Genomic DNA, 22,455 nt, shown 5'->3' on the forward strand with positions numbered 1-22,455 from the left:
CAACGCCGATTGTCTCGTCGTACGCCATACTTTGTGGTGTGAACGTAATTTTTTGTTTCTTGGACAGATTTTATAATTGCACGTTGTGTCCGCGTGGTTTAGTTATAGTTCGGTAAAACCCTATGAAAAATGCTGTGAGGTAAATAAAAGTGTATCCTTTTCATTCGTTCGTGTCTATTTTATGAAGCACCCAATGGTTTTAAAAGAAACGTAAAAAGTATTTGTTGGATTGATTTGAAACCCAATTTTCTTGTGATACTTTCTGTCACCAGGCTCTAATCAGTGGCGCTACTCGATAATGCTGGAGAAAAATTTGTTGATATAGCTTCGGTTTACTGCCTCAGTTCCTAGTGTTTCAAATTCCATGTCAACAAAAATGAGTGCTTTTTGGTCTACACCTCCGGGGCAGAATGCCCAATCCCAACAAATCATGAATCAAGCACGAAACTTGGGGATGACTTCAGCTATCAGTATGGCAATGCCAAAACCATTAGATGTACAGAAAACTAAAGAATTGGCTGAAGCACTGGCTCCACATGGTGTTTCAGAGACAGATGAGGAGCTCAATCACAGGTAAGTTTTTGTTTCAACAATGTATTGGTTGACATAATACAACACTTTTTCCATTTAGAATGGAAGTTTTAAGGAAGGTAAATGAATTGGCCAAAGAATGGATTAAAGAAGTGTCTGTACAGAAAAACATGCCTACATCAGCAGCTGACCATGTTGGAGGAAAAATCTACACATTTGGTTCTTACCGTTTGGGCGTCCACAATAAAGGTGCAGATATTGATGCTCTCTGTGTTGCTCCTCGTCATGTTGACAGAGTTGATTACTTCACGTCATTTGTTGATTTGTTGAAGAAACAACCTGAGGTCACAGAACTCCGAGTAAGTTATCTGTGTATGTTTTTCAAAAAGTGTCCTTGAGTTTTTTATTGTTGAAAAATAGGCGGTTGAAGAAGCGTTTGTACCTGTCATCAAAATGAACTTTGATGGGATCGAATTGGATATGTTGTTTGCCAGATTAGCCTTGAAAGAAATTCCAGATAACATGGTAAATATAGTTAAGAATAACTAGAACACCCAAAATTTCTTATTGTATATATTTATTTCTAGGATTTGAAAGATGATATGCTGTTAAAGAATTTGGACCCTAAATGTGTGCGCAGTTTAAACGGGTGTCGTGTGACTGATGAGATTCTACGGCTTGTTCCAAATATTGACAATTTCCGTTTAGCTCTTCGAGCTATCAAATTATGGGCGAAAAGTAATACTGTCATTTTTATGATTTTCATGATTTAAATTTACCTAAAAGATGTTTCTTTCCGTTTCAGAACATGGAATTTATAGCAACGTTTTAGGATACTTAGGAGGAGTTTCATGGGCTATGTTGGTTGCACGAACGTGTCAACTATATCCGAATGCTGCAGCAGCTACTTTGGTTCAGAAATTTTTCCTAGTGTTCTCAAAATGGGAATGGCCCCAGCCAGTTCTTTTAAAACCTCCAGACAACGTCAATCTAAATTATCCCGTATGGGACCCACGAGTCAATGTTTCTGATCGGTATCACTTGATGCCTATCATCACGCCGGCCTATCCTCAGCAGAATTCCACCTTCAACGTCTCCTGCTCAACGCGTACTGTGATGCAAGAGGAATTTCGTCACGGTTTTAATGTGACAGAAGAAATCATGACTGGAAAGGCTACATGGGACAAATTGTTCGAGCCACCCAATTTTTTTGTAAAATACAAGTATGCCTACTCGACATATCCTGGTTTCCCTCTGTACAATGTGGAACTAAGACTTTTCTCTCCTTTTTTTTAGGCATTTTATCGTCTTGATTGCCAGCTCTTCCAGTGTAGAGGATCAACTTGAATGGGTTGGACTAGTGGAATCCAAAATTCGACATTTGATTTTAGCACTGGAACGTAACGACCATATCACGTTAGCCCACATCAACCCTGAACAGTTTGATCCTGTTCAGCCCGAACCGTATGTTTTTTACACGTTTTTTACCTTTTCAAATAGCTTATAATCTTATTGAATGATATTGCAGAGAAACTGTCAGTACGATGTGGTTTATCGGTTTAGTGTTTAAAAAGACGGAAAGCCTCAACATAGATCTTACTCAGGACATTCAAGCTTTCACCGCCCAAGGTTTGGCGCACATATATTTCACCCCCTATGTTCAATTTGATAGAATCTTTTTTTCTTTCCTGTCGAATAGTGCACCGTCAAGCGGCAACAGCCAAAACTGTCAAAGATGGAAGGCGGATAGATGCCAAACACGTAAGAAGGAAACAACTGAGTTCTTATTTGCCGCCTAATTTTCTACGCACCAAACGTTTGGTATAATCAAATATCATCTTCCATATTTTGTTTCGTGATTCTTTATGTTCGTACTTTTATGTTGCAGGGAGGAATGTCCTTGTCTACTTCGACTGGCAGTTTGTCCAACGGAAGCGGCACCCCTCCAGCAGGAACCTTTGCTCAGCCTAGAAAGAGGCCATCGGATGCGGCACTCGATGCCGTCATGATGAAGAAAGTCAGAACAAGAGAATCGACTGACGGAACGAGGAACTTGGAGGTTAGACCATCCATCCATCTTCGTCGTGATGCCGCACCAGCTGCCAGCGTTCTGGAGTTCCATCCGACTTGATCCTTCCTTGAGATCCTATCGGGTCTATTCTCAATGTATTGATTCTATTCTTTATTATTATTTTTTTCCAAATGCAGGGGGATGAATGTCGCAGTCCATTCGTTATTAATTCCAATGACGATTCCTGTTCTTCCCTGTCAGTCGATGATGTCCAAAACTCCTTTCCCGTACCCGTTGAAGAAGTGCAACCGTCGGAAGACGCCAATGATAAGGTAAATGATCGTGGTTTATTACTATAGGCATTTTAACTGTTGCGATGTTTTCTATTTTTGGGTTGAGTTTTAAATGGAAACATCGTAGAGGGATATTCATTTTACCAAACGAATTCTCTCATTTTATAGCTAGCTGACAACGTTCATTTTATTCAGTTTCACAATTTCACTCGTAAAGAAAACAAACAATGGACGATTTACAGAGCTATAAAATTTAAAAAAATAAATTAAAAACGTTTTAGGCTAGCTTTAACTGATTTGGCTTTGGTATTGTTTTTTTTTTCTTGTTTTGATAACTTTGATGACGATACGTGTGTGTATGTATGAACCTTATTGTCAGTCATCGATGGCAGCCAGTCAACTGGAGACGTCACTGAAGGATGAGAATCCGTCTCAACGTAAGTAATCAACGCTCGGATAGATTAACAATGAGCATGTCGACGATTGTTTGTTTGTGGTTTTGGATAGAATTTGTTTGTATTTTTCTTACCTGGTGACGGTGTTGTTTTGCATGGATCTTTTTTTGTTTTGTTTTGTGTTGCTTTGCTGGTCTTGTAGGATATTGAGAGCTTGGTAGCGGCAAACACTGAAGACGAAACCTTCGCTTTACCTGGGGTGCCTGTTAAAAGACCGACTAACCTAACATTGAGACGCATGGTATGCCAGACGTTTCTTGTACCTTTCCTCGTAATGACTGTCTGGGTATTTTTTCCTCCTTATTAAAAAGCAATTGGGAAAAGAATTTCCAACTGGAAAACATGGTTCTTCTGTCTCTGTTGTAATGAATTGAGCTAATTCTTCGTGTGGGCGTGCAAAACACCGTTCCCTTATTCGTTGTGGTTGATGGCCTTCTCACTTTTCTATTTTTGGTTATGGTTGTGTTTGCTATTTTCTTCCTGTTTTCGGTCTTCAGATAATTGATCTTATCTTTTCGCCGTCACCTTTTACAGCGATTGTGTAGCGATGAATTGCCGGACGTCACCACGCCCTCACCTCGGGAACCTCATCCGACTCACCCAACCATCAGATTTACCCTCAAGTGAGTTTGATTTAAAAAAAAAAAAAAAAAAAAAAGGCCAATCTCTCTGCAAAGCATTGAAAAAAATATTTAAAAAAAAAAACTAAAAAAGAAAGAAAGAAAAAAAAAAACTTTGAATCATGAAAGACAAATCTTTCTTTTATGCACACGGCAACAACAACAAAAACATTGCGAGAGATTGCAAACAAAATTAAAACGGTTCGGTATTAGAAAACCGGGATGCCATATATTGAAGAAAAACGTGTGCTGCATAAAATCATGGAAATTTCAGGCAACAAACGCATTCGCCTAGAAATTTTACAGCCGCGTGCGCGTTATCATCTGCGTAAAAAAAATGTACGTATGTAATAACTTCTTATTGTTGTGTTGCTCTTTGGTAAAAAAAAAACAACAAAAAAACAACAAAAAAAACAACAACAAACTGTCATCTCATCATTCCAACGTCAACGAGAGAGAGGCAATTGAGAAAAAAAGGATTACAGTTTGTGTTGCATAAAAATTAATTTAACGAAACTTTCCTCCTAAAATTTGCGTTTTCTTTTTCGTCACCAGAAGAGGAAGTGTTTCCCTCCTTCCGCTTAAACCTTTTCTTAATTTTTTGGCCCCTCTGTTTATACGCATGAGAAAGTGCGTGTGTAAATGGTGCGTTCGCGACAAGCTCTGATTATGTTTTCGTTTAATTCGAAAAAAAGCAATGGGTGGCCTTTAATGTTCCACTTATTGTTTTCCTTTGGCTCTCTCTTGAAAAAAAAATGATGCTTCATCTGTCATCTTTTTTTTCTTTCGTTTCCATCGCGAACATCGAGATAGCATCATGATTTTTCTCTTTCCAATCCCTTTTATAAAGCGAATGTTTACTACTCCTAACTTAAAAACAAAAATCTAAAAAAAAGTTCACCAACAGAAATTAGTTTCTAATTTTTTTTTCTCGTTTTTTTTCTAGTGTGTATCATTTCTTTGTCATTTGTACTTTGACTGGCGTTCAAACGGATAAAAATAAACGGGATCATTTTGGTTTCCTTCCCAAACCCCCCCCCATAATATCGGTTTTGTTTTGTTTGTTATCGCTAGATGGCCGAAATCTATCGTTTCCCATAATTGTGATATTCGAAGATCCTAGATGGCAGCACTCAAAGTCGACAAATCCACCGACAGATGGCAGTGGCGGTTCAACGACAAATTTCCCGTGATAGGGTGAGAACACATTTTCTCTCATAGATGGCAGCACGTAATAATTTAGTAAATTTTTTATTTCTCAAGACATTTTTATTTTCCCTTGTGGAAAAGGAGGTGGGTACGGAAAGGTTGGATGTCCAATTGGGAATTTCTAACTCGGCTGTGTGACAAGATTGATGGCCGTGTCCATCCGATAAGATTCCGTGACCATGACCGAAAATCTGAGAAGAAAAGGCATTCTTCGTCATTGAAAGAGTCGTTTTTTTTTGTAGGAAAAAAAAAGACTCGCCCAACGAGGAGAGAGACCACTTGCAACTAACAGACGACGACATTGAGAATCGTAGAAGCAAGCATCGGTTTAAGATTTCCTCGAATGGTTACATCAGTTCATATCGTCCATTGTTTTTCCCGTTTTTTTTTTCCAAAGGGGAAAAAGAAAAATACTGGGTAACGTATATATATTTTTTTAACGACAGAGAAAAAGAAGTTTTTCCTTGCAAAGAAAGAAAAAAAGAAAATTAATGGTTGCACGAGAGAAAAAGAAACTGTTCTCTCTTCCAACTTCCTTAGCCATTCGTTCCAGTTCATCTAGCGGCGGCTCATTTTCACGCTCCTTCCTCGTTTCCTCCTAGCAAAAAAATAGGCATTCTCCAACAAATGGAGGGTATACACACACAGTAGAATATTAAGGTCAGCGCAAAGGGTCAACAATTACATCAATGGGCTGGAAATTGGAGTCTCTGCCGCGCGCACAACATCCGAATCCTTTTTTTTTTTTCTAAACACCCCTCAAAAAAAAAACCATTTACACATTTTGTGAGTTCCAGGTACCCCATGGTCTCGGCATTGAGGAATGTTAATTATTTCCCGTGTTGAATTACCGAGTGAATACCGATCGGATGACACACAATGTCGAAAACGGGTCCCCTTTTTATTTGCTTTTGTCGCGGTATTTCAACCACGAAGAATGTCTGTGACGTCACACTATTTTTACGAGGGGCAGCCAATCGGTAACAACAAAAAAGTGATTGGATTTCTAACAACCTTTGATTATTTATTTATCGAATTTTAAGAGGGAAGGAAATTTTCTTTCTTTTTTTTTTTTTTGTTATTTCTTTTAATTTTTTATTTTATTTGGCACCGGTAGCGGTCTAGCGCGCGCGCTTCACACCGGGACGTCACCTGTTGCCCATCGTATCACGGCACAAAGACAATAGAAGAAATCTTTCAGGTGTGGGGAAACACAGGGGGAAAAAAAACACAAAATAGATTACCGTTTTCTCCTAGTTTCAGTGCCTTCAAAAAGTTGATTACATTCGACTGAGCTACGACCGTTGATTACACGGTTCGGGCCCGACAATTTTAATAAAAAAAAAAAACGAAGAAGAAAGAAAACAAGAAAAAAGTTTTAATCGATGCCCAGGCGCTTCAAAGTCGACTTTTTATGTGTCTGCATCATGTATGTGTGATTATCAAAGCGAAATAATGACTTCAATTATAAATGTATACGTACACGTATAAGAAGATAGAGGTTTTTCTTTCTAATCTTATCCGGAGAGATGATAAAGGTTCAAAAGCCCCCGGAGCAGTGTTCTTCACCAGCTTCTCGGTAGTGAAAAGAAGTTTTTTCTATCAAGAAAGTGAGCGAGGACGAAAAGGAGGAATGTACCATCAGACACACTGTACGCAGGTTGGTCATGCCCTACAGGGTCCACAGCTTAACAGTTCTGAAAGCGGCAAGGGCGTTCTTTTTCAGACATATTTCATCTTCTCTCTTTTTTTTTTTTTTTTTCCTTCTACGTGCCTTTTTTTCTTTCTTTTTCTTTGTATTACACATCTGCCCGGGAGAAACAATCGGCAACGATGTGTGTGTGATGAAAAATTCCAATGAGCACAGCTTCTTTTATATTTTCCCGAAAAATGTTTAAAAATATAAATGAAAGGCGCGCCAAGGTCGCGACTCACATTCTTTCCCCGATACCAAAGTCGAATTCCGCACGCTTTTTTTTTATTACATTCAATAGAGGATAGAGTGAGTGTAGAATAATAAGAATATCGTGAACGTGACCCCTGCAGCACACGCTTGTCGTCTTTGATATAAAAAGATAACGATGGAATGTCGAGTCTGGACTAACTCTTATCTCGCCATACAATCGTAATCTTTTTCGTAATACGTGACAAAGAAAGCTTAGCACAACCCACGTTCTAAAACGCATCATTTTTAATTGCACTTTGTCTTCCGACATTTTTCGAATGCTTAATGAACGAGGGATCAAACGAAAAAAATGTGTTTCCAATCGAGGACAACGATGATCTTGTCTCGGCTTGACAAATAACGTCCTAGTACTCATCAACTGATTTTCTTTTTCTAAAAAGAATTTATTGTCTCGTAAAATTTATGGTAGACAGAAAAACCACAGGACAAAAAGAAAAAGATCTCGGTGAATTCATTAAGACGCATTGAAAAACCATTAGGGCGATTTGTCAACGTGTTTTTTTTCCCTTTCCTTAAACTTGACGGTGACGTCATGAAATGCCATGAATTCGACCTCGTCTGCGACTAGAAAAACATGGCGATAAGAAGCAAATTTTTTATTATTAGTTTTTTTTATTTCTTTTTGGGAAAAATGATAATACACCAAGTTACGGTGACTACTACTAACAAAACCAAGTTGTGTCCTGTTTTTATTTTCTCTCTGCACATTCTATACATATCCCCCAGTTAAAAAAGCAGTGGGTTGGGAGGTTTAGTGTAGTGGGGGGGTTCGGTTGGTATTTCTTCATTTTCTTTCTTTTATTCGAGTTTCTCTTTTCTTTTATCCTTCGTCCGCCATCTTTGCACCTCCCCCACCTTTCGTCTCCTGTTCTTGGCCTTCTTCTCCTCAACAACATTCCACCATTTCTTACCTTTCCTCCAATCGCCAGGTGTGCTGCCGGCAGTTCACCAAGATAATCATGCCTGACTAGCCCCAGCTAAAAAGAAATAAGAATACGATCAAATACATTTTTTCTTCTTCTGCATCACAGACACAAGTTATTCTTGTGTGGTAACTATTCCCCCGTCCTTTCAAACCAATTCCAGAACACCATTCGTTCTTATTTTTTTTTTTTTTTTTTTTTTTTTGAGAAAAATACCAAAAAAACGACTTCCAGTATGGCGGCAAGTGTCAACCAAAATGGTCTTTGGTGTCAAAACCACCGATTTGAATTATTTTCCTTTCTTTCCCTTCTCCAAATACAAGATTTCGATAATCATTGCGTATATAGCCCACAGCGAACTTGAAAATGAAAAGAATACAAAGGTGTGTGTGAAGGAAAAAAACGTTGACCATGCGGGTCAGAAAAATGATGGCGGCTCTGGGCTGCCGTGCAGAGAAAGAATATAGCCAGAGGGCGTGCACATTCCACAAGAATTGGAAGAAGAGAGAGAGAGAGAGAGAGAGAGAGAAAAAAAAACGAACCTTCAGGGCACAGGTTTAGATTATACGCACACACACACGTCCCACCACACCACCTTCGGAATGTAGCGCGGTAAGCGAGCCAGGCCTTCTATTCCGTAGGTAGGTGCTGCCCATGGTGGACTGGTGGTAGTGCCCCTATAGCCTTCGCAGTGTCTCTTCGACCGTTAGAGCCGAGCGTCGTGCCGTGTGTACGCGCGAGCACGACTCGTGTGTAGTGTGTGCGTCTGTGTTTGTGCTGCTGCTATACATGATTTTATCTTCGTCAAATACAGAGGAAAACAAAAAGACGTTGGCTACGTGTGTGCTGTGAGTCTGCCAATTCGTGTGAGACGTGCAAAGTTTACCCAACGGATTACATTGACTTTGTCTACTCTCGAAATTGCGATATCAAGGATTAAGAAAAAAAGAAGTATCGGCCCAACGACATTCCAAGACAGTATGAAATAGAATCGGGGCCAACTGCAGTCTTTGTGAAAAAAAAAAAAACCGTTACCAGGATATATATTTATATATCTACACTGCGAAACAGACGAAATCTGTTTCTCAAACACACGAGTTTTAGGAAGACATTTTGTTTTTGTTTTTTCAGGCGGGAAATTAAAACGCTTGGGTTTGTTTCTCGTTTGTGTGAATTTCTCTAAAAGAAGAAGAAAAGTGTCAAGTGGTTATCTGTGTTTGTGTGTGTGTAGTGTTTTTAAGAAGTTACACCAATTGGAATTCCTTTCATTTGATTTTGCAACTGGATGGGACGTCCAAAGTGAACATGCGGATAGTACGAGGCGAGCCATGTAACGCTACCCATCACGATAGGTAAAATAGAAAAACAACTTAAATTATAGATGATGCCATGACACGCAAATTTGTGTCTGTCTGTGTGTGCGAATTCAACATTCTAGAGCGCAACGAGTACAAACACATTCTACGTGTGTGTGTGTGTGTCGGCATTTTTTTTTCTTGAGTTTTTTTTCGCTAAAAAAGAAACCATTTGGAAATAACCCCCGGAGGGCTGGTAGGATGGGAGTAACCGAATGGAATGTGTTGAAAACCCCCCTCCAATGCTTCTTTCTTTTTTTTTTTTGCTGCTTTTTTTTTTCTTTTTACCCTTCGGTTGCCACCTGCTGATTAGCCCTGCACCAGATGGCTCTGCCGGTTTTCTCGTATAGTTTAGCAAAAAGAAAAAAATGCTTTTCAACACATTTGTTTGTTTGTCGTGAATCTTTAAAAAAAAAAAAACTAGAAGGGAGAGGTTTTCTGACGATAACAAAAAAGAAATAGAAGTCTGATGAAGTAGGCTATATAGTAGAGAGAAAGAGAAAGAAGATCTGAAGAGGAGGCTCTTTTTTTGGTGGCGGAATTGGCCGGAAGGCATGTGTGTGAGTTCCAAAAAGTCATTGAATTATGCATGCACAAGAATGCCAGCGGGGGGAAGACCGCGCGCGTCCTTCTCTTTTTTTGGTCTCTTTGGTCAGAAAGTCCTTTTTTTTTCTTCCTCTTGCACAGTCTTTTTTTTTTTTCGAAAAGATGTTGTGTGAATCGACAATTACGATCCAGAATAAAACACACATTCCTACCATACTTTTCAAATAATCATACGTGTATTGTCAAACCGGACTTCCGGTTGAATCATCATCACGTTTTTAATGGTGGGAATAGCCAAGAGTTTCCGTTCAATTTTTTAAACCCCCCTCCTTTTTTGGGGTTTTTTTGAACCATTGAACCGGAGGATACGAGGACAATAATAGGACTGACATTCTTGACGAATGGATCTAATTAGAAGGAACAACCGACAAAGGCATCTTTTCCCCCCGTAAAACAATTAGCTACGTATCTTAAGTATCAAACATAAGGAAAACGAAAGGAGAAAATGAGAAAACCCTTAGAAAAAATGTGATACGTCTTTGTGTAAAAAAAAAAACACACAAAAATGTAGTGTCTCTTTTCTTGGACGGAAGTGGCGGTTTCGTAACCGAATACACATTGACGGCCAGGTCCTTAAGGTAAACAATAGAAAGAACCCGTTGCTACCCTGCCATTTATTTTTTTTTTTTCCTTGATATGAAAGGCCACACCAAAAAAAAAAGAATGTTCCATCATAAGCGGCTGGCGCCTGCGTTCTGTACCGTTACGACTGGAATGCGGCCGCAACGTGTAATTGTGTCAAACCTTTCACACACACACACACACACAGACCAACACAACAAATGTTGTGGAGAGAGAGAGCTGCGTTCGTGACTACCTGATTATTCTTTAAGCTCGCTAATACCCGGGCCGCCTTTTAATACGGGGGTCTCTCGCCTGGTCCAATTAAAAGATTTTGATGAGAAAAAAAAAACAAAAAAAAAACAAATTCTTCCCCTCCAGATGCATGGAGAAACTCTATCATAGCAAAGAGATAACCATCTTTTGCATGCATAAAGTCTAGACGTTAATTTTTTGTTGTGTTTCTTTTTTTTATGGCGAAATTAGAGCCATTGGATCGTGTGGAATGTTGGTGACGTGTTGTTTGTATTTCATATCAGTTTTGTTTCATTCTCGCATGTTTTTCTTTCTTTTTTTTTTTGAAATTACAGGGAGGGAGATAAGGGCGGGCGAGGCCCTTGAAGCCTTGTCGGTCGTCCCACCCGCGATGCGCCACCCACCGGTGCTCTTACGTCCCGCCGCCCAAACAGCCGCTCCAGCGCCGATTGCCACATCATCTGTCTCTGCTAGCCAAACAACAGTTCCATCAACAACAGCTAATGGCAATAGCAGTAGCTTACAGCATTTGTATAGCAATACCGGCGCTAATCACCATCCATCGCTGCCATGTTCATCGACTCTTCATTCCTCATATTCTTCCTCATCGGCCGGCGGCGGCGGTGGCGTTTCGGCCAATAGCAACAATAGCATTTCAGATAATCATAATGTTCACGTGGTGGGCCATCCGTCTGTCAACCCGACGACACCAACACCGGCCACAGGAGGGCCGGCATCCGCCTTCTCCGGATCGGCCCCTTCACTCATTGGACCTCTACTACCGTCGGCCCGACGTTATGTCGCTGTCCGGCTCCTCACCGGCGAGACGCTCCAATTCGATGTCGAGGTAAACACAAAAAAAAAAATGTCAAGGACACGGAAGGTTTTTTTTTTTTTTTTTAACGTGCGGCTGTCGTGCATGAAAGGCCATCGACCTTCTCACGATATTGACAGATGCGGATCGTTCCGTGTTTTGTTTGGTTGAATGAACCCCCCTCCGCCGAAAGTGACGTGATGGACATCATCATGCCCTTTTACGGTCCGCGTTTGTGGAATGTTCATTCATCTTCTACCTTCGATTTCGCTTCAACAAAATTCCATCATCTAATAGACAATTTTTTTTTTCATTCATTGCTCTGTGTGTGACAGGTGAAAAGCAAAGGAAAGGAGCTCTACGCCGCCGTCGCCCGGCACATGTCTTCCCTGGGCATGAAAAGCACCGACATCTTTGGCCTAGCTATTCAAATCGGTAAGATATTCTTTTCAATTTTTTCATCGTCCAACAAGGAAATATAATTTGCTTGCCCTTGGCAACACTGTATCTAACGAAGGTTATATACCGTGTGTCGTTTAGTGGGTGGTAGATGGGTGGGAAAATTGCTGTAAAATAATAGAACCACTTAAGAAAATTTTAAGATTTTTGAAAGGAGGAAAAAAAAAAAAAAACGACAGATAGTGAATGCAAAAAATAATAATAAATTCCGATCCTTTTGCGGTCACTTAATGGACGTGACGCCATTTTTTTTTCCTTCTGCTTTCGTCATTTAACAATTTCTTCCTCTATTTTTTACCTCAAGATGCTTTCGAAATATCAATGATCGATGGTACGAATTGGGATGAAGTAAAAAAAAAAAAGATGGCGGATTTTTTGAATGGATTGTTGTTGTTGTTGTGCCAGCTCCTTCCGGCTGGTCATCATGACGGATCGGTGGGAGGAATAGGTGTGCTATTTAAGCTTGCAAATGATGCTCCATCGATTGGGGTGCTCCGGGGTCGTTCATGAGTTTCTTCATATTTTTTTTTTCTTTTTCTTTTTATATCATCCTCTGGCCATCTTCTTTCTTCTTCTCCTCTTTCCGTGTTCCAGGTGGTGCTGCAGGGAGAATAAAAAAGAAGAAGAGAGAGAGAGGGGGGGGGGGTTCTTCATCATTCTCTTCTGTCTCCTTTAAATCGAGCGTAACACGGCAGCTCCCTTTTTCTTATCTGACCACCAACATGATGGATGTTAATAATGTCAACCGTACCCCTCCATCTTTTTTCTTTTCTTTTTTCCAACGCATTCCTTTGGAACAGAAGGTCGCCGAGAGAGAGAGAAAAAAAAAGACCTGGGTCAAATACCATCTGTGTGTTTTTCTTCTTCTTTTTTTTTTTCCTTGTCACATGCAATTATCAATAAAATTTTTTTTTCTTTCTTCTTTTTGCTTGCCAGACGGTGAATACCTGTTTGTGGATCCTGAAAACAAGCTGGGAAAGTACGCGCCCAAGGGCTGGAAATCGTCGCACGCTAGCGTAAGTTTTATTATTTCTTTTTTAAAAGAAAAACATATTGCTGAAGAAGCACGTAGTGTTGGAAATGGATGACGGAGTGATCCGTATACGGACGCATTCATTTGGGAGGGACAAGATGCCCACCATCATTTTTTTTTCTTTTTTCCCGTTTGATGTTGTTTGTCTGGAAAAAAAAAAAAAAAAGAGAGAAGATAATGATGGAACAAAGACGGACCAATGGCGTTGGTGTAAAACGAGTAGCGAGCGAACTTTAGAGAGAAAGCAACCGGTCCTCTTTTGTCTCATCATTTCGTTATCGTCTCCCCCCCCCCCCCTCTCTCTCTTTCATGAAAGAAGCCCAGGGTGGTACACAGAGAAGAAAAAGAGAGAGAGAGAGACTTTGATGCACCCGGTGTAGGAAGCCTCCTCCCCTCCCCCCTTGGGCAAACATATCAAAACCGCAGACATTTTCGATCGCCAAATGGAATGCAGATGCTGTTCATGAAGGGAAAAGTTAGAATCGTGATACGCCTCGAGCGATTCACGAAATAAAAAAAAGGGGAAGACAAACTTTTCCTCTGCCTCCAAATTTGGGCTGTGTGTGTGTAGCATAACCGCGTAGGGATGGGGCAACACACGTAACAAACTCGTGCCAAAAGTGCCAAACCCTCATTTCCAAAGCTGGATGGGCGGGTATTTGCCTCTTTTGTTGCCCGTCTTTTTCGTGACTATTAGGGAAATGTGTGTGTGTGTGACTTTTTTTTTTTATGCCCCTCCCCATTTCGTTTCGTTTGAGACGAGCTTTTGTTGTTGTTGTTATTGGGTGAAGAAATCGAGAGAGAGAAAAGAAACGCGTAAACCACTGGGAAATAAACGGAATGCCGTCAGGTTGCATTCATCAGGTATGCTGATTTTTGCTGCTTGAAGGGGGTTGATGATGAAATCACACCGGATGCATTCCACTTTGCCTACGCAACACACGACAAAGAGAAACGTGCTTTTGTTGTTTTGTTTTCGACATTCCAAAAATTTTTTTTTTTTTTTTTTTTTACACACTTTGTGTTTTTGTACGATAGAAATGTTCTTAATGAAGCTGAGCCTCTTTTCTTTTTAGACCTTTGGGCTAAGAAAGTTTCGTGTGAAAAAGAGAGGGGCGCATTTCATATTTTTTTTTTTCTGCTTCAATTTGGGTCGCTCGTTTGTTACACTCTCGATTTAAACATTTCACATCATCAACGTGAATTCATTTTTTTTTTCATCAGGGTTTGAACAATGCCGGCCATCCGCTTTTGGTGCTCTATTTCCGCGTCAAATTCTACGTCGACAGCCACCTACTCATCAGGTTTGAATGAACTTTATTTTAATTCTTTAAAAAAAATTAATTCATTCATTAAAAAAAAAAAAATAAATTGATTTCCAGGGATCGAGTGACCCGGCAGCATTATTACTATCAACTTCGCGAGAATGTGCTCCGACACGGCCAGCCGGCCACGGAGGAGAGCTTCTTCCGGCTAGCAGCCCTGGCGCTTCAGGCCGAATTGGGCGACTACGACCCTGAACGCCATCGGGCCGCTTACTTTGACACGCAACTCTATTTCCCCCAATGGGTAAGATTTAATGTTTTTTTTTTTTTTTTTTCTTTTTGTGCTGGGGAAAAAAAAAAAAAAAAAATCAAAAATTCAAGTCGCTTACATAGAAAGAAAAACAGGCTTTGGACGTCTAGGCCGTGTGTTGCATTATTCAGCATCTTAATACAACTGTTTATGCTCAGTGTAGTGGAGGTAGTTAACTACCGGTTTCTGAATAGTTAATTGCGGCTGGTCTAGAGCCTTTTCTTATATAAGCCTCGGCTTATAAGAAATCACCTGGTAGCGGAATTTTCGGTTTTCCAGTTTGCATATTTACAAAAAAAAAAAATACTTCTCTCGAGTTTTTCCTCATTCGACTGATTGATGTTTGTTCCAGTCTAGAGAACAGAGGGGCGTTGCTCTTGTCTGAATACTGACGAATAACGTACATGCATTTTCATTGAGATTTATCCAGTCGAACGAGTTTTTCGAAAATAATTAGAAAAAGATATCTCATCAAAATTTTTCTTTTTGTCTTAAAGATCCTGGAACGAGTGGGAGTGGATTATGTGGTGCAAAATATGCCTGCCATGCATCGAGATCACCGTTGTTTGTCGACCGGTTCGGCTCAGCTCCTTTACATTAAGGAGGCATCCAGCGGTCACACCCATTACGGTTTGCATCTTTACCGGTTGCGAAGTTCCAAGAAATCGGACGATCAACAACAACTTCAGTTGCAACAGCAGCAACATCATGCCCATACTAGCAGTGGCAGTAGTCATAATAATTCCCACCGATTGCGCAGCAGTGCCGAACGCACCGGATGCGATAGCCGCTTGTCCGCTGCCACGCTCGATCGACCCAACAAAACTCACAAGTTGGACTCGAAAATCGAAGCCGTTCTTGGTATGTCCGCCGATGAGTCCTCTAATGGACGAACGACATTGGAACGCACCACGTCTCAGCCGTGTTCGACCAACGAGAACCAAACTGTCCAGCAGCTCCACGAACAGCAGCAACCGCATACCGGAACTGTTTGGCTGGGCATTTGCGGCCGAGGCATCGACATCTACGAGGCATTTCATTTTTATTTTTGAAAAATTCCTATTTCTTTCGCAATTACATTTTTATAAATTTTAAATTTTAGGAGGAGGACAGCTTCACGAAAACGGTTCGTGCTACCTTCCAGTGGCCCAACATCGGCAAACTCTGTTTCGAGGTAAATCATTTTTTTTTTTTTTTTTTTAAAGGCAATGACAAAAGAATAACATTTTTGTGTACGCGTTGATGGAACTTTGAACCGTTTCTACCGTGATGCGCTTGAGGGCCAAAACCACCTACTCCCCCCCCCCTGCAGATCAATCAGAGAGAGATGGAAAAAAGAGTCGGGGCTGGAAGGATAATGGGAGAAGGAGGAGGGTTAGATGTTGTTGTTATTGTTATTGCATTCCACACAAGGGTCTGGCGGGCTTCCCTCACGTAGCACACACAAGAGTCCCCCTCTCTTTGCGTGGTGGCCTTGGGAAGGCAAATAATAATAATAAGGAGAAGAAGTAGCAGCAGCAGCAAGAACAGCAGGAGGGCTACCTCTCCTTTTACAAAGGCATCCAGCCAGCGGGGATATGTGAGAGGAGAGGGAGAAATCGTCTTTTCATCCCCCTCGGCTCCCCTTTTCTTTCTTCGTATTTCCAACATTTTCTACCTGAAAAAAAAAGGGTGAAGTCGTTAACGGGCTGCCTCGCGTGCTGCATACTAATGATATACAGGAGGAGGAATGGGTGGGTCCAGCCTATCCAAGATGGAGAAAAGAATTTTTCTCCTCTTTGAGAAAATAACCCTTCGGCTTTTTTTTTCTTGTCGGATTTCAGTTGGCTGGACCAAAAAAAAAAAGCGGACATATTATTATCATCAGGATTTAAGGGAATTTTTCGATGAACGAGGGGAGAAGTAGAAAGGGGGGGGGATAAATATGGGTGCAGGTGTGCAACTCTCTCCTGCGCCTACTAAACATATTAATTCCCCCTTTTTTTTTTTAAATTATTTATTTGACATTTTTTTTTTCTTTTGTTACAGAGGAAAAAGTTTGAAATCCGAGCTGTTGGGTGTCCCGAGAGCCGCAAGTTCACTTACTACACGAGTAGCGACGACAAGTCGAAACACTTGCTCTACCTGTGCAGAGTGACGCATCAGTTCAGCATGGCCATGCAGCCCAAATTGGCCGAACTTCGGAAACTCGAAGAAGAAGGTAAATCATCAATAAAAAAACAAAACAAAAAAACAAGATGATGATGTAACATGACCATTTTTGGGATTTTTGAATTAGCCAATCGGCATTACCAAGAATCCATGGGCGAAGGGACGGCCGTTGAACTAGGCGGATGGTGTGATGGAGGGAGTAGTCTGGAGAGACCAGACAGGCTGAGCTTACGTGGCTACGGCTCTTTGTCCAAAGGCCGTGGCGGAGGCAGCCAAGCTCACGGCGATCAGCGCATCTCCGTCATCAGCAGCACGTCATCCAATACCACGTCGGGCATCGTGTCAGACAAGGTCCAGAGCGTCGATGAAAGCGAAGACGAACTGGACTTGGACGAACGAGCTCGACCCTCGCCCGCTGCAGCCCCGTCGCTCGAATCTCTGGCCTTGGCCCACCTTCGCGATTCGTGCGACTCCTTACCTGCCGAATTGGAACGTCGCAACGAGTCCGAATCGGCCATGCAACTGAGACCTGCAGCTCAAAATTTAACGTCCGGCCAGCAAAGTGGAAGTAGCAACAGCAGCACGACCTTACCACGACGCTTAGCTGGATTAGGCGCCCGTTTAGCCCGAGTCGGACGATCGAGCAACAAGACGACAACATCGACGGCTGCGACATCCAGCGCCACCACTACGCTGCGGACGTCCAGCGAAATGTCTCGAACAGGAAGCCTGCACAGCTCCTCGTCCCAGCACAGCGCATCCACCATCCACTCGAGATCGCGTTCCAAACCTCGCGTTTCCTCGTCAACGACGAACGGCTGGCCTGGATGCGATCTGAATCCATCTTCCGACAGGGTGGCAAACGATAGTCCGGCGTCTTCTTGGCTGAGGTTGAACAGCGTCGACGTAACGGACGGCATCGCTTCGATGCGGCTCCAAGCGTCCGCCGAAGAGAATCAAAGACGTTCGGATATGGTTGGATCCAGCAATAATAGCGGAGCGACGGGCGATCAAGCCCAAAATTCCGGCATGGAGGAGGAAAACCAGTATTGGTATTCTTGCGACGATGACGTCAGTGAAACGGGTTCGACCAACGGCGAGAAATGCCCAGCCGGCGTCCTCTGCACCGACTGTCGAATGGGAATCGTCTGCTGTAGTGGCTCCCAATCTCAACAACACCACCGCCACCGGCACGAGGATCTTCCCGATCATCATCACCACCACCATCCGCATCATCATCATCACCTACACCACGCCAAAGGCCCTTCGGAGAGCAGCAGCCTCTGCGTCAGTGTTGATCACACGGCGCAGGACTCGACGCTCTCCGACTGCCAGAGCTATTTCCACAGTCACGTCAGCAGCGTCGATTCGTCGCTGGGTTCGGCTCCACCCCATCCGCTCATTCCTCCTCCCGAAATGGCCAACACTCCATTAGCCGCTACCGTTTCGGCATTGAGCAACGGCGGATCGTTGCGATCGTTACGTAGCGCTAAAGTGAGCGTGGCTTCCACGTCGGACGATTGCGGTCCAGCTGTGGATTATTCCGTTCAAAGTGGTCCAGCGGGTGATACGTCATCGTCTGCTTCCACGTCGTCGGCAGCCGCCGCAGCTGCCATGTGCGCCAGCCCCAAACTGGACTTTACCGTCACCAGCGCCGTGCCCAACACTGGAACTTATCCCCGACGCAGTACCGTCAGCAACACCCTGGATTCGGACAGTGATTACGTCACTCTGCCGCCGCTTTGCCCGCGGATGCAGGATAATAACGCAGTCATGGGTGCGAGCAGTTACGTCTTCATGGAACCCATGCAGCCCAAAAATGGCGGCCAGGTCACAGTGGCCTGCGTCAATCAGCTGTCCCTGCGACATGCCATCAGTTGTAAAATGGTGGACGATGCGGCCTCGACGACCTACTCGGCCAGCTCTTGTTCCAGTTCTCAATTAATGGGTTTGACCAGGCCCGTCTCGGCTGCGGCTTCTGCGGCCGCAGCGGCCGAAGCCGCTGCCCGTTTCATTACCACCCGGCCTACAATCAGCATCCTCCAAGCGCACGCCGCTTCGGCCGCTCCGGCAACTCCTCCGAGTTTCGCCACTCCGGCTCAACATCTCATCCCTCCACCACCTTACGATATCCGGCAGCATCCTCTGTACAACCAACAGCAGCAGCAACAACAACAGCAACAGAGTTACCATCCAGCTCAAATCCAGGCGCAGTTCCAATCGATGGATCCTTCGTCTTCATCGGCAGGATTGACGTGCTGTCAGTACGTTCCTCCACCGGCCGGCTATTCGTCGTGTCAGCAGACGGACGCTTTCGAACCACCTCCACCTCCTCCGCCTTACCCGATTCATCTACAGGGTCAAGTGCAAGCTCCTTTGACGACGGCCAATTTGGGCCTCCATTTGAGCCAGCAGTCCGTCTCTTCTCTGGTCTCGAAGCACAGTTTGAATAGCATGGCCAGCAGCGCCAGATCACTGGAAGCAGTTTCGGACTCGCACCGGATAGCACCGCAGTCCAACAGCCACGCAGTCTACGCCGAAGATGTTGCCAGTCTCAACGATACCAAGACGAACGGAAGCAGTAGCTTGTACGGAGTCATAACGACAGACGCAGATGTGGCAGCTGCAGTAGCTTCCAACAACGGCGGACAGGTGGCACCAGTGATTGGTAAAAACAATTACCTGGACCTCCACGCTACCAATACGCTGTCCAGACGGCCTCAGCATCCCATTCCAACTAACGCTCAGCAACAACAAACTGCGACGACTCAAACTGTCCAGCAAGTGAATGGAACTGTGGCCGGAGGAGCTTCGGTACCGTACGAGCAATACCACCTAGGCATTCCGCCCCCTCCGCAATATCCGGGCAATGGCGGTGGTGGCAGTGGTGTCAACAGTAGCAAGCCGAGTTTTGCTACGGTGTACACGAACCAGGTGACGCAGAGCCAGATCGAGCAGTTCAAGGCACAACTCTATTCGGATGTCGACTACGTCATTTATCCGCACAAGGATCCATCTCTTAGCCAACAAGAGTACCTGGACACGAAAGAAGCCGCTTCTTTCATCTCCTCGGCCGCTAGCAGCACCTACAGCGACCAAGGCCAGCTGATGTTGATGGGCGACGGAGCTTACCTGCCTCCGCCGCCTCCCTATCGCGCTCCTTCCACCAAATCCGGCACCTCCTCCGTGTATCGTTCGTCTCCTTCACCCAATGTCCACCTTCCACCGGTGTCCAGCACGGGCGGGATAGTATTGAGCGGAACGACTCCGGCCAGCCACCCGCCTCTCCAGCATTTGGGATATGGGTACAATTCTCATCACCCAGGAGGAGCTGGAGCCAGACCGGCTTCCATCCATTATGCGTCCAATCAGAGTCTGTCGAGTGGGAACTATTCCAGTTCGTATTCGACGTCCAACTACTCGTCCAACTATTCGGCCCAAGTCCCGATGGCTTATGTTCCTTACCCGAGCAAGTACTTGTCATGCCAGTCGCTGGCCAGCAGCCACTCATCTAACCCTAGCGCTGCGTACTCGGCTAGCGGCTGCTACTCGGCCTCATCTTCGCACAGTCTGACGGGCAGTTACGAGCCGATTGGAGCGGCTATCCAGCACGCCGGAGCGGCTCTCAGATGCAAACCGATGGCTCCGCCACCTGTCCTCTCTCGGGTCCATTCAGAGGAGAACATTCTGACTTACGATCTCCCCGAAGTGACAACTCTCAGCTCGGCGATTGCCCGTCACCAGGAAGCCAGAGGCCTGTTGCCACCTCCTCCACCCTATCGCAAGCAAAGTCTCGACACACCTTCAACTCCGGGATCGACGTGTTCGTCCAGCGCTCCGTCTATAGCTCCTGAAGGATCGAGTAGCGCATCGGATGGGGGACGATTGCCTGGACAAAAGACTCCGCTGGACATTAAGACGTTGAGAGAGAAGAGCCGCAATTTGGATCTGCCTTTGATTTCCGCATTATGCAACGATACGACGCTCTTGAATCAGGCCAAACGGAAACCGAGTTTGGGACAACAACAGATCCAGCAGCAACAACAACAACTGCAGCAACAACAACAACAACAACAACAACAGACTCAACAATTGCAACAGCATCAACAACAGTCCGTTTCTAATATTCAGAGTATGCCTCTACCTCCGACACCGATCGAAGCTGCCCAGGGTAAAACGACGGGCCAACCGCCTCCCAAACCGGGCGGACAGGTGAACGGACAGCATGCCTACGTGATGCCTCGTCATCCTGCATCGTTGTCCATGAGTCAGGCGGAATCTTCCACTTGTCGAAGGCCGGCACTTACCACCCCCCGGCGCAATCCGGTCACTGCGGTCCAGCAAGCGTCTCAGTCCCGACCGACCTCGTGGCATATCGACGGTAACAACTGGAACGCCGGACAAGGTGATCCTGCCCTCAACGGAGAAAAGAGCAGCGCTCCTCCACCACCACTCCCTCCCCCGAATTCCAATAGTGCCATCGAGGCAAAGTTGCAACAGTTGCAGAAGGCAGCGGTGGCCATCGCTACCGGCCCGGGTTCCATCATCGCCGAAGATGGCAAAATCGCTAAAGCTTTGAATCTTCCAGCTTTCGCCAAGTCAGTCAAGAACTCTTATGTCGTCTCGCCCAGTCGGAAGCATCCAGTTTCCGGACTGTATGCCGTTACGGAGTTGGGCAAACCGCCGTCTGGTTCCCGCAAAATAACCCCAACTGCATTTTCACATCCGCATAATAACGCGGGTTCCAAAGTGACGCAACACACGCCCAATCCATCATCGTTGTCCAATGGCAAAACATCGTTCAGTGTTGTCCCTTAAATATTTTGTTCAAACTGTGCCATGAGGTTCGGCAACGCTCGTTTGCCTCAGTGTAAAAAAAAGAAAAGAACCCATTTTTTTGAAATTCCGCTCAAATCCTTTTGTTTATGCAGTCAGTGGTTTCCGTGACTCACCGAAGAAAATTGTAAAATCCGGTCCCAGACTTTCTCCCCTTCCCGCTATTCATTTTTAAATGCCATTGAGTTCTTTTATTAAGTCTGGAAAAAAAAAAAAAATGAAAACAAAAAAATATTAAAAGACAAAAGATGAATTGGAAAAAGATCTAAAAGTGGTGACAAAGTATACAGCCATGTTCTCAGGGTTCTCCTCCTTTCAAAGTGTTTTTTTTTGTTCGTGACAAACGTCCGCTAAAAGAAAAAAAGGACAAATGAAAAATCAGAAAAATCGAAATTTTTTTTTTTTCTCCATCAAAATTTTTTGTTTTTGTTAAATGAATAAGCAACGAGAACAAGTGTTTTTAATTCCTCGAGCTGCTGCTGACCATTTGTAAATAGCTGGTGTTGATATAAAGAAGCCGACTTATCGATTTGAAATGTCCCCATGTCCCATCCACCTTTCTTTGCTCAAGATGAGCGAATTTGTTTTTCTCGCAAAATTTGCACTTTGTCGGATGAAAATGTTTTGCAAACGTGACCAATAGTGCGTGAGAGCCTCGGCGTTCATTGGGGGACCAGGTCCAGTGCTCTTATTTCTCTACAAGTGAAAAGAAACAATCATTTTTCTGTCAATGTTGTTTACATAATTATATATATATATTTTCATGCGTCTTTGTGCCGATCAGTATAAATTTGACACATTT

At 43.7% G+C, this 22,455-nt stretch overlaps 2 protein-coding genes across 5 annotated transcripts; both read left to right on the forward strand.

Annotated features, from left to right (window-relative positions):
- On the forward strand, positions 1–4,950 carry LOC130691446 (poly(A) polymerase type 3-like). Of its 4 annotated transcripts, XR_009001230.2 has the most exons (14): positions 1–139; positions 273–573; positions 632–890; positions 952–1,056; positions 1,119–1,269; positions 1,337–1,754; positions 1,828–1,995; positions 2,060–2,160; positions 2,231–2,352; positions 2,420–2,590; positions 2,740–2,874; positions 3,215–3,272; positions 3,433–3,531; positions 3,825–3,874. XR_009001230.2 is itself a non-coding variant. In XM_057514395.2 (13 exons), the coding sequence occupies exons 2-13, from the start codon at positions 365–367 to the stop codon at positions 3,833–3,835; spliced, it is 1,908 nt and encodes a 635-aa protein (XP_057370378.1). In that variant the 5' UTR covers positions 1–139; positions 273–364; the 3' UTR covers positions 3,836–4,950. The 4 variants fall into 4 exon arrangements, 3 of the variants coding, with proteins under 3 accessions (XP_057370378.1, XP_057370374.1, XP_057370376.1); XM_057514395.2 differs by lacking the exon at positions 3,433–3,531 and having other exon boundaries at positions 3,825–4,950; XM_057514391.2 differs by lacking the exon at positions 3,215–3,272 and having other exon boundaries at positions 3,825–4,950.
- A 3,677-nt stretch (positions 4,951–8,627) lies between these two features.
- Positions 8,628–21,640, forward strand: LOC130691469 (uncharacterized). The gene is made up of 10 exons (XM_057514424.2): positions 8,628–9,360; positions 11,121–11,632; positions 11,935–12,034; positions 12,995–13,074; positions 14,316–14,395; positions 14,474–14,660; positions 15,164–15,697; positions 15,769–15,840; positions 16,695–16,866; positions 16,945–21,640. The coding sequence occupies exons 2-10, from the start codon at positions 11,177–11,179 to the stop codon at positions 21,633–21,635; spliced, it is 6,372 nt and encodes a 2,123-aa protein (XP_057370407.1). The 5' UTR covers positions 8,628–9,360; positions 11,121–11,176; the 3' UTR covers positions 21,636–21,640.
- The last annotated feature ends 815 nt before the right edge of the window (positions 21,641–22,455 follow it).

This window comes from Daphnia carinata, chromosome 1 (assembly GCF_022539665.2).
Source record: "Daphnia carinata strain CSIRO-1 chromosome 1, CSIRO_AGI_Dcar_HiC_V3, whole genome shotgun sequence".
NCBI lineage: Eukaryota > Metazoa > Arthropoda > Branchiopoda > Diplostraca > Daphniidae > Daphnia > Daphnia carinata.

Coding starts and splice junctions, on each gene's coding strand:
- LOC130691446 (XM_057514391.2), top strand. CDS start 365: ATGTCAACAAAAATGAGTGCTTTTTGGTCTACACCTCCGGGGCAGAAT. Junction 2,353..2,419: donor TTCTACGCACCAAACGTTTG/GTATAATCAAAT, acceptor TTTATGTTGCAG/GGAGGAATGTCCTTGTCTAC. Junction 2,875..3,432: donor CGGAAGACGCCAATGATAAG/GTAAATGATCGT, acceptor CTGGTCTTGTAG/GATATTGAGAGCTTGGTAGC.
- LOC130691469 (XM_057514424.2), top strand. CDS start 11,177: ATGCGCCACCCACCGGTGCTCTTACGTCCCGCCGCCCAAACAGCCGCT. Junction 11,633..11,934: donor CGCTCCAATTCGATGTCGAG/GTAAACACAAAA, acceptor TGTGTGTGACAG/GTGAAAAGCAAAGGAAAGGA. Junction 15,698..15,768: donor GAGGCATCGACATCTACGAG/GCATTTCATTTT, acceptor TTTAAATTTTAG/GAGGAGGACAGCTTCACGAA.